At 33.3% G+C, this 10,714-nt stretch overlaps 3 protein-coding genes across 3 annotated transcripts in view; 2 read left to right on the forward strand and 1 right to left on the reverse strand.

Annotated features, from left to right (window-relative positions):
- Nucleotides 1-1,395, reverse strand: part of LOC133328130 (AP-1 complex subunit beta-1-like) — a 363,610-nt gene extending 362,215 nt beyond the window's left edge. Inside the window, exon 1 of the mRNA XM_061536685.1 lies at nt 1,380-1,395. The gene's annotated coding sequence lies outside the window, so the exon portion shown is untranslated. The remainder of the gene's footprint in view (nt 1-1,379) is intronic.
- Nucleotides 1,396-7,318: 5,923 nt separating this feature from the next.
- LOC133328128 (zinc finger protein 567-like) lies at nt 7,319-9,086 on the forward strand. Its single transcript, XM_061536683.1, has 6 exons — nt 7,319-7,857; nt 7,920-8,122; nt 8,203-8,250; nt 8,362-8,650; nt 8,714-8,927; nt 8,994-9,086. The coding sequence occupies exons 1-6, from the start codon at nt 7,319-7,321 to the stop codon at nt 9,084-9,086; spliced, it is 1,386 nt and encodes a 461-aa protein (XP_061392667.1).
- Nucleotides 9,087-9,994: 908 nt separating this feature from the next.
- Nucleotides 9,995-10,711, forward strand: LOC133328129 (actin-related protein 10; the record flags this gene model as incomplete). The annotated part of the gene is made up of 2 exons (XM_061536684.1): nt 9,995-10,215; nt 10,274-10,711. Coding segments are annotated over exons 1-2 (659 nt in total), but the record flags the coding sequence as incomplete, so codon positions are not given.
- Between the last annotated feature and the right edge of the window lie 3 nt (nt 10,712-10,714).

Genomic DNA, 10,714 nt, shown 5'->3' on the forward strand with positions numbered 1-10,714 from the left:
TTTACAAAATCCTCCATAGTTGGGGCTATGGAAAAGTCCAATATTTATCATATAGAAAAAAAGTTTTAAAAATACCGAAAATGAAAACAGAATAAACCTTCAAAATACAGAAAATTATATCCAAACATGGATCAATAAAACCCATTGGCATTATCATAGACGAAATAGTAACAATGTGTAGCAAATTTTCAAAATTCTATCCAAATAAAGATCTCTATTCAGATAAGGATCCAACGAATATTGCGAGATGTTGCGTTGAAAAAATTAATCAATTTTTGTTCTCAATAAATATTTGAAAATCACATTTCCAGCTGATAAAATATGTAGTCTGTCATTCCAACATTTTACAAATCCTCCATAGTTAGGACTATGGAAAAAGCACAATATTTATTATATAGAAATATAAAATTTCAAAATACCGAAAATAAAAGCAAATTTAATCGTTTTCTGCTTAGATATATGTCAGCCTCAAAAAACTCTTAGTGCCGTTAACGTGTAAAATTTCAAAACTCTATGCTAAATTTTGCGATCTCTACCGGGAGAGTTGTATTCTGTAAAGATCCGACGACTATTGCGAGATGTAGCAACGACGAAAAATGAATTAATTTTTGTTCTCAATAAATATTTGAAAATAAAATTTTCAGTTGATAAATCCATTCCAAATTTTTACAAATCCTCCATAATCAATGCTATGGGAAAACTTCAGTATTTATTATGGTATTGACTGCGAACCAAATTTTTCTGGAAACTTCTTAAGACATTTTCATGTTTCAGCTCCTGAGTCTATAAGAACTTCACAGAGATTTCAATCTCTATAAGGTCTCTTCGTAACGACATAAAAGACTTCTCTTCCTTAAAGATTTTCTAATATTTTCGAACTGCTTGAGCACTTTATCGCGGCCATAGAATCTTATCAGATAACTGCTCAAATATTCTCGAAAATATGTGTATGTGAGAACCCCAATATTTATTATGATATTAACTTCGAACAACATTTTTGTGGAATCTTGTGTAGACGTTTTCATATTTTAGCTAAAGTCTCGAACACAAAGGCTCTCTGAGTCTGCAAGGACTTTATAGGAATTTCACTTTGGTTGAGAATTTCAACAGAGACATCCTGAAGAAATTAGTTCGTTTATATAGATAACTTGGTCGCTTTGCTACGTCTACAAAGGGCTTATCATCTACAAAGACTCCCTAATATTTTCGAACAACTTGAGCATTTTATCGCGCGTATACATATTCATTCACAGAGCTGCTAAAGATTTTCCAATCATATAAGTGCCGTGATTGAGCAGCTATAGTTTACGAGGTCCTGCTGATCTACTGAGTTCGCAAATAAAGTCCGTATGGATTTTTCAGCTTGAATATAAGGACACGATTGCTTTTCTACAATTCGACAATGATGCACAAATACTTCATACTTTGTTCATATTTTTTCCTGTTCATAGAACTCCTGTTCATAGAACTCCTTTTGTACGTAAAAAACATCCTGACTCATCGCATATTTAGAACAGCCTACCGCAATTCTTCAATTTTTGTTCGCAAATCACATATAAGGAACAATTGGGAAGTATTTAAATATTTATTGAGAACAAAAATTGATTTTTTAAAACATCGAGCAATTAAAGAAATAAAAAATTGTTAATATTTATTGAGACCAAAAATTGATTAACTTCATATTTAAAAATTTTTTTCGTCAATGAATTCCTTCAGATTCGCTATAACAAACTATGCTCAGCAGGTTAAGTTTGTCTTAAAGACTTTCAGCTTCAGCTGTTTTAAAAAAAATTTCTGCTACAGGCCGCCTAAATAGAATCCTTTTAGCTCCATTTAACGAATATATTGGATTTTTTTTTTCAGATATAATTTTGTAGGTATTTAAATATTTATTGAGAACAAAAATTGATTAGCTACATGTCTGCAAATAATTCATATAACGATGCTGGAATAGAATTGTTCCCGTAATATTTGCTTCTTCATTTTCCCATATATTCCATTTAGCCCATCATTAAGTATTTAATTTGCAGCATCTGTATCATTGAATTTGTTATATATAGTGCATCACTTTTTAATTTTATTTCGTCACTTTTTATTTGCCATACAAGTTCACCATCCCATTCTAAAATCCATTTAATTAAATAAGTCATTAGTTTGAACTTAAAAATAGGTCAGTTAACTGAATATTTGGACAGTTGCTTTTTATTACATTTGTTATAAAATAAAACCTTAATTGTTGCATTTTTTTTCTCTTAAAGAAAATTCTTCGACTTATATTAACTCTTCAAAATTGTATTTAAGACGAATTGAAATGAAATGCACTTGAATTGTGTGACCTTGAATGTGAATGGAAAATTTCTCTTAAATAATATGAAATTAAAGGAATTTAAAGAGAATAATTTTATAACTAAATGTCCTACGCAAGAGATAATTTCCCATTTGAAAATCAATCTAAAGAAAATATGCAGAAAAACCATGCATAAGAGGAAAAATTTGCTGAACAATTTTACACTTTTTACTCTTAGCTTGATTTTTAGCAATATTTTCTGCCATGCGCAAAGAGTCGCTGTAAATTTTATTAATTCGGAAATATTGAGTCTGCAAGCTCAGAAAGCCCTAATAAACTAGTAACAGAAATTAATACACTAGTGAAATGTTTCAGAAAGTAGTCTCTTTTAATGGATATTCGGTGCAATTGGGCGCCAGAGAAGAATTATTATGGAATGTAGTTTTTGTCTGCAAAATAAGGAATATTTGCAATCTTTTGAATTCCGTTCAAATCACTTCGAAATAATAGTGTATGTGACCCAACAAAGTCTGTTGAAATCGCGAATATTTATGATATTCAATTTATCACACAGATTACTGCTACTCCTAGAATGTTTGGTATATAACAAATGGGATATATAGGTATCACCCCATTTTCGATATTTTGATATTTTTTGCCGCATTTTTCACCGACTTTCATCAATGCGGAAAATTTTTAATATAGATCCAACATTTTGTAACATTTTAGCTTCAACAATAAATATCACGCCAAATAACAGTCACTTTAATAGTCATATGGAGTTCAAAACTTCAAAATGTCAGCCAACAAAACCCCCAAATTAATAATAATAATTTTGAGTACTTATTGGATATTTGCTCACCATATATGTAATATGAAGAAAATCAATCAATTTTTGTTCTCAATAAATATTTGAAGATTGTTTTCCAGCTGATAAATATCTACACTCTTTACCATACCTCAATAGTCATGTCTATGAAGTTATACAAGTTATAAAATAATTTTTAATGAAATAGATTTCGAGCAATATTTTTTGTTACATCTCCTTAAGACAGTGTCATATTTCAGCTAATCTGGCAAGATTCCTCTGTAAGGAATTTGACTGTGAATTTCAACTGAGACGCCATTAACAATTCAGTTAGTCTATAAAGACTCCTCGGTCGTTTCACAATGACTATGAAAGTCTTCTCATCGAACTGCCTGAGCACTTCATCGCATCCATAAATGCTGAATGTTTCAGATAATCTGCAGGGATTCTTCGAGAAACTCAGTTCGTGCATCAAGTCTCTCTGGAGTTTTCAGTTTATAAATAAAATAAATTAATAAATATTTGAAGTAGGTTAGGTTAGGTTTGGGGATGTGCAGTCACATGTGTGACTGCAACACTCTGAGACCGGTTAGGTCCGTTGTGATCATCCACAAGAAAAGATACAGTGAAGAGAAGAGACCAAGAAGACAGATCTGTAGGGAAGAGAAGAGTAGTAAATTAAAGGGGGTGGAGAAAGATTGAAGGTCGATGGTCCTATGAGTCAGACAGAAAAAAGCATTACGTGCCAAGGTTATGTGCTCCTAACCATTTTATGTTTCTAATTATGCTGTAGATTAGAGCAGGTTCGGTTGATGAGAAGAAACTGAGAGACGGAAGAGTATGAGCACCCATTAGTCTGTGTCGCCTGTAAGCCAAGGCTGGGCAGTGACACAGGAGATGCTCAATTGTCTCCGTTTCCTCCTCGTCAACACAGAGTCTGCAGTAATCAGTTGCATCAAGATCCCATTTACTAGTAAGGGCCCTGATGTTGCAGTGACCAGTGATAATTCCCGTCATCACTCTAATTTCAGCTTTGTTCAGGTTCAATAGTGAGTGCGTTCTTTTAGTAGACAGAGTCGGCCAGATTGATCTTGACACGTTGCACCTAGGTTCGTTGTGCCAAAGTTCGCGGGCTGTTTCGTCAAAGAATGCCTCAAAGTTTCTATAGAAAAGACATATGGGTGGTTTAAGTGAGTCATCAGTTTCTAGATCGGTGGATTGAGATCCTCGTCTAGCTAGTTCGTCCGCTCTTTCATTACCCAAGATGTCACAATGTCCTGGTACCCAACACAACCGATAGCTACGGTTAAGTTCTTCCAGAGCTGTTCTACACTTGAGGACGGCTTCGGATTTGATGTAGCAAGATTTGATGGCTTTAAGAGCCGCTTGACTATCCACAAAGATAGTCACCGGTTCAACGACCTCAGCATCCAGGTTTTTTATCAATTCCGCTGCCTTCCAGATCGCGAAGATTTCACCTTGGAAAACACTACAATTACTATCCAGCTTGTAGGTCAACTCAAGGCCTAGCCTTTCACAGTAGACGCCTGCCCCAGTACCTTCTTCCATCTTGGATCCGTCTGTATAGAAGGCCAGACCGTCCAGAGGAGGGTTACTTCTTTTCCAGTCGTCTCTACTAGGGATAACGACATCTACATCGTCGAATCTAAGGATTGGTGATATATAGTCGCTTAGTTTAGCACGTTGGTCCAATGCTATACCTGGTTCGTTTAGAACACTACTATGTCCAGAGGTACAGTTCCGCCAGAGTTTTTGTTCGTGTAGCCTTAAGGCGCTACGCGCAGCCTGACACTTAATGCTGAGGCCCAGGGGCTTGAAGTACAGCATTGCGTTCAGAGCTGCTTGTGGCGTACTCCTTCTGGCTCCTGTAACTAAAATTGCGGCAGCTCTTTGTACCTTGTCTAGTTTACTAGATGTCGTCTTGAGGCATATTAGAAGAAAGTTTTCCATCTGATAAACGATGTAGTATTTTACTATGCCTACATAGCAGGACTCTGAGAAAACACCATGATTTAATAGTATTATAAAATTGATTTCAACAACAACCGGAACGTTTCATTACATCCATTAAGGCTCTCCTAGTATTTGGTTCATCTATGAAGACATATTGTGTATTTAAGATAATCTTCAAGGATTCCGTGAACGATTTTTTTTTTTGCATCATAAAATCTGTCAGGATTTTTGAGTTTATGAAGAAAATAAATCAATTTTTGTTCTCAAAAAATATTTCCAGAAAGTTTTCTATATGATCAAATATGTAGTATTTTAATATGTCAGGGCTTTGAGAAATCTAAATGGTTTAATATTATCGATTATAAAATCAATTTCAACAACAATTTAGCCCCATATATTTGATACAATTTCATATTTCAGCTATTCTAACAAGGCTCGACCAATAAGTCTTTCTAATTCTTTAAAGAGATCAGATGACAATTTCATTTTGGTTGTGAAATTTAAGTGAGACAAACCTCCAAAAATTTCATATTTCACCTATTCTAGCAAGGCTCGACCAATAAGTCTTTCTAATTCTTTAAAGAGATCAGATGACAATTTCATTTTGGTTGTGAAATTTAAGTGAGACAAACCTCCAAAAATTTCATATTTCACCTATTCTAGCAAGGCTCGACCAATAGGCTTTCTAATTCTTTAAAGAGATCAGATGACAATTTCATTTTGGTTGTGAATTTTAAGTGAGACAAACCTCCAAAAATTTCATATTTCACCTATTCTAACAAGGCTCGACCAATAAGGCTTTCTAATTCTTTAAAGAGATCAGATGACAATTTCATTTTGGTTGTGAATTTTAAGTGAGACAAACCTCCAAAAATGCCGTTAAGCTATAGAAAGTTTATATTTATTTTTTTAGAATCATTGCAAATACCAACATCGGCCCAAATAAATTTCTGAAATTTGTAGGAAAAAGGCTAGTTTGATTTGCGTCGTACCGATCCGATTATCTTTATGGCTTTGAATACTATATCAAATGGTTTAAAATAAATTCAATTTTAATATATAAATTTAAGTATTTAATTTTGGTATAAATATTTTACGTTTTATGAATTTTTCACGTTTTTTTTTTGTTATTTGTGAAATAAAGGCAACAACTTGTTACAAATATTTATTATATATCTGACAGAACAAGCCACTAAATATAGAGTTGATTTTTTGTTATACACCTCAAGATATCCTACCATGTATTATTATATCATGCTCTTTTCAAATGTTGGTATTCCGATAAAAGGAAAATAATTTTCGATTGATTTTTATAAGTGTTTACAAAACTTTTTTTCATTTCATTTATTAACTCACTTCATTGTAATATAAACAATCCAATCCTAAATACAGTACCCAAAAAAAAAAAAAAACTTATTGCCAATAACTAAAATCTATAAATACATTTTGTAATACTACAATTTATATTCAAATTTATTCTACAATATTCTAGGGAGAATATCCTAACAAAAAATTAAGAGAACTAATAAGGATCAGTGGCGAGATCCGAAACTATAGTCTTCCCTGGCTTACCCCTTGGTAGACAATGTCATACTACACCCACTAATAAATAGTTGTTTTTATAAAAATTGGGTTTCAGCCTGACTATTTTGCAAAAGCAAAATACAAATGGTATCCAAAAAAAAAACCACCAGCACTACTGAATTTGCAAAAATTGTAAGAAATCGTGTCATATAAAGATATGAAATTGTTCATAATGTGCTTAATTCGTTGTGTTGCCCTACCGCTTTATTTGGGAATGATATGATTTTAATGTGAATTAAAATTATATTAACTGAAACAATTTAATTTCAATATCAAAATTATTCTACATTCTTAATAAAGTTATTAATAAAAAAATTAAAAAAAAAGCCACAAATATTCATAAAACCGCCAAAAAAATGTGTTTTATTTTTTATGGTTCACTTTGTTTAGCCATGTTATCATTTCAAAGTGAATGTAAACATCAGCTGATGTTATTACAATAGCCTATGCCCCATGACCCAATAACAAATATTGGGCCATGCCTATGCCCCCTTTCTAAACAAATAAACGTTGTCGCCATTCCTTTACTACGCTCATTCGTAAACAACCCCACAATTCTGTTTTGTCCCCACGAATTTATCTGTCATTATCTGATGTCGCCTCTATTCGCATCAAAGACAACATTTGTGGGCTGGAATAAAATTTAGATTTACCCTCCTGGAAGAATGGAGCAATCCACTCTATTCTCCATAAAAAGTTTGTGCAGAACCTGCACCACAGACACAACAGTTGGTGATGCCTTTAAAGTCAATGCCATTTGCATTTTCGAGCATATCAATGAAAGTCCTGGCAGTCCAACGGTAATGGATCTATTAATAAAACTGCAACCTGAAATTTGTATCGGATTCCAGGATAATTTACCAAAGACAGTGTGTATGGCATGCATTGAACAATTGCAAAAAATCTATGAATTTTTGGAAGCCTATAAACAGGCCAATAGCAAATTATTGAAATTATTAAATGGTATTGATTTGGAAGAGACGGTAATGTTTGATTCTGCGAAAAATGAATCGGAAAAAATGGCCTTTGAAGACAATGTCGATGAAGAGCCGATATCAACATGTACATTAAATAATATGCTAGATATAATTGTTACACCACCAGTGGGAAATATAAGCAACCAGCATGATGATGTGAAAGTGGAGAAAATGATTGGTACGGAATCCGAAAATTCTGATGGGGGTAATAATGATTTGAATGAAGGGTAATTCAATTCAATATTTAATTTTTATGGAAAAGGCTTTTATATTACATTTCTAATTTTAGAAATGATCTCTTAATGGAAATGGAACCAAGTAGCATAGTAGACTCTCATTGCAATAAGAAGGAAAATAAACCCCTGAGAAAGAAAGGAACTAGAAAAAATTCTAAAATGAAAAATAAAAAAGGTTGTACAGGAAATACTGCTGCTAACAAGGAAAAGGATACGAGTTCAAATCAAAAGGAAGAAACTAAAGCCAGTTATGAATGTGAATATTGTGGGAAAGGTACTTAGGCAGTCAATTTGAGACTTCCACTGGTAAATTAAATAAATTTCTTCATTTTGTAGTTTATTTCAAACAACATCAATATAAGGACCATTTAAGAACACACTCAGGTAAATTGGCAACCTTAAAAAGAAATATTTTTAATACGAAATTGCATTCTTATTTATTTAAAATTATTATTTTTTAATATTCCTAATTTATCAATTCTCATTTAAGCACAGACGAAAAACCCTTCCTATGTCCTGAATGTGGAAAAGGTTTTAAAATTCGAACGTGTTTAACGGCACACATGAAACGTCATACGGGTGTGAAAAGCGTTGTCTGTCCCGTATGTCCAAAAACTTTTGTGGACAAAAGTGGTCTCCATAGTCATATGTTTGTACACAAGAAAGAGAAGCCTTTCGTGTGTGACACCTGTGGAGCTGCCTTCAATATGGCCTATTTACTGAAAAGACATAGTTTTTTACACACAGGCATAAAAAATTATGCTTGTACACATTGTGATCAACGGTATGCAAAAGACAATATTTCACTTTTGAAAATATTTAAATTATTTTATATTTCTTTTTTTAGTTTTGCCCGATCAAGAACTCTACATCGGCATATGCTTACCCACACGGGTGAGAAACCATTTGAATGTCACTATTGTGATCGGGCATTTAGTCAAAGTAACGATTGTCACACCCATATGAAATCACATGTCGGTCCCAATATACATCTATGTGAATTGTGTCCAATGCGTTTTCCTTTTGTCAGAGAGTTGCGGGCCCATTTCGATACACATAAGGTAATCATTGAAGACTCCAAAATGCATTATAACAATATTTTTTTTAATTTTTTCTCATTTCTATAGAGTGATGATGAAGAAAAGCGCGCTAAGAATCTTGAAGAACGCAGGCAGGAAGTGAATAATCTTAAAATTAATTTTGGTTATAAAAAAGATTGATATGTTTTGGTTGAATATTTATAAATTGAATCTATGTTGATCTATTTAATGTAAATGCAATTGTTTTATTGTTTTAAGTTCTAAACTAATAAATTTAAAAAATATCCCAAACCTATAAAATTATAGGCATAGTTTAAAGAAGATATGCAACACTGTAGTTTTTGCCTTAATATGTCATATTTAATTCAAAACACGTCCAAACAAGGCCTATTAACAAAGTAATTCAGGGAGATCAGCTGGATAATAGCTGCTTCTCAAATTTAATGTCTAATGTGCCTTATTTCCCTCTAAACTTCATTTTAGCGTGTTAGTATAAAGACATAAAATGTTCTCCACAAAATTCTACTATGGGGGTCCAATGGAACCCAATCGGTACCTGTAACATTTTTCGCTAAAAAAAATGCAATAAAATTGACGAATAAATTAGAAGTTTTTGGTTCAACTTTGCGTCTTTTCTACCACTAAGGCCATATCTACCACATGTTTAATAAAATGATTAAAACATGTCAAATAAACTGAACGACTTGTTGCATTGGCTTTTATTTATTTTGACCTTAACAGCCATAAGTTAGCGTTGTATTTTCTAACGAAAAAATCTTGTTCGTATTGCGTTTCTACTGTATTAAATGCCTTCTTTGCGTGAAGTGTGACCTTGCCACTTAATAATAAATAACCAAACAGTAAATGAAACTAATTCACAAAGTTCATTTCAGTGAATAAATACTTCATATTGAACTATCACCAATAGAAACAATTTTGTTTTCATTCTTAAATAAAGAAAAACTTAAATATTTTTTTAATAAATAATAAAAAATGCCACTCTATGAAACGGCAATGCAAGAAAAACCACCTGTGGTCTTAGATATTGGTTCAGCATATACCAAGTAAGTGGAAATTGGTTACTAACAATGACGTCATATTGGTTGGTAACTACTGCTGCTGATGATGATGCATCTACTCCCTTTATTTTTTCCAGATTTGGTTTTGCAGCCGAGGCATATCCAAGAAAAATCATACCCACAGAAGTGATACTCTCGTCGAATGGTGAAACGAAACATTTATTCGATTACAATGACAAATTGGAGTTCTATGATCAAATGGTGGATTTTTTGCAGACGATATTTTTCAAGTGAGTCATTTAAGCCGGCAGTAGGATTTTCTTAATGATGATTTTGTATGTATTGCAGATATTTATTGGTAAGTCCCAAGGAGAGGAAAATTGTGGTGGTGGAAAATGTCTTCGGCCAGACCATTATACGTGAAACCTTGGCCAAGGCCTTGTTTCGCCATTTCGAGGTCTCATCGGTACTCTATGTACCCTCACACATGATTGCCCTTTCCACATTGGCTGTGCCACATGGCGTCGTTGTCGATATAGGATATAGTGAAACAACTGTTATGCCCGTTTTCAGTGGTGTCCAGGTAATGCAAGCATTCCAAGATCAACGATATGGTGGACGTGCTGTACATGAAGAAATCAAACGTATGCTAGTGGCCGAGGGAGTACGTGAAGAGTTACTTAATGAAACCGTTTTGGAAGATATTAAAGTACGCACATGTTTTGTAACAAAATTGGAACGGGCCCAAGCTTATTTGAAAAATGAACCACCACAAGCACCACCAAGCGT

This window comes from Musca vetustissima, unplaced genomic scaffold (assembly GCF_032173495.1).
Source record: "Musca vetustissima isolate MV318-11 ecotype Yass unplaced genomic scaffold, APGP_CSIRO_Mvet_v1 utg2661, whole genome shotgun sequence".
Classification (NCBI taxonomy): domain Eukaryota; kingdom Metazoa; phylum Arthropoda; class Insecta; order Diptera; family Muscidae; genus Musca; species Musca vetustissima.

Coding starts and splice junctions, on each gene's coding strand:
- LOC133328128 (XM_061536683.1), top strand. CDS start 7,319: ATGGAGCAATCCACTCTATTCTCCATAAAAAGTTTGTGCAGAACCTGC. Junction 8,251..8,361: donor CCATTTAAGAACACACTCAG/GTAAATTGGCAA, acceptor ATTTAAGCACAG/ACGAAAAACCCTTCCTATGT. Junction 8,928..8,993: donor CCCATTTCGATACACATAAG/GTAATCATTGAA, acceptor TCATTTCTATAG/AGTGATGATGAAGAAAAGCG.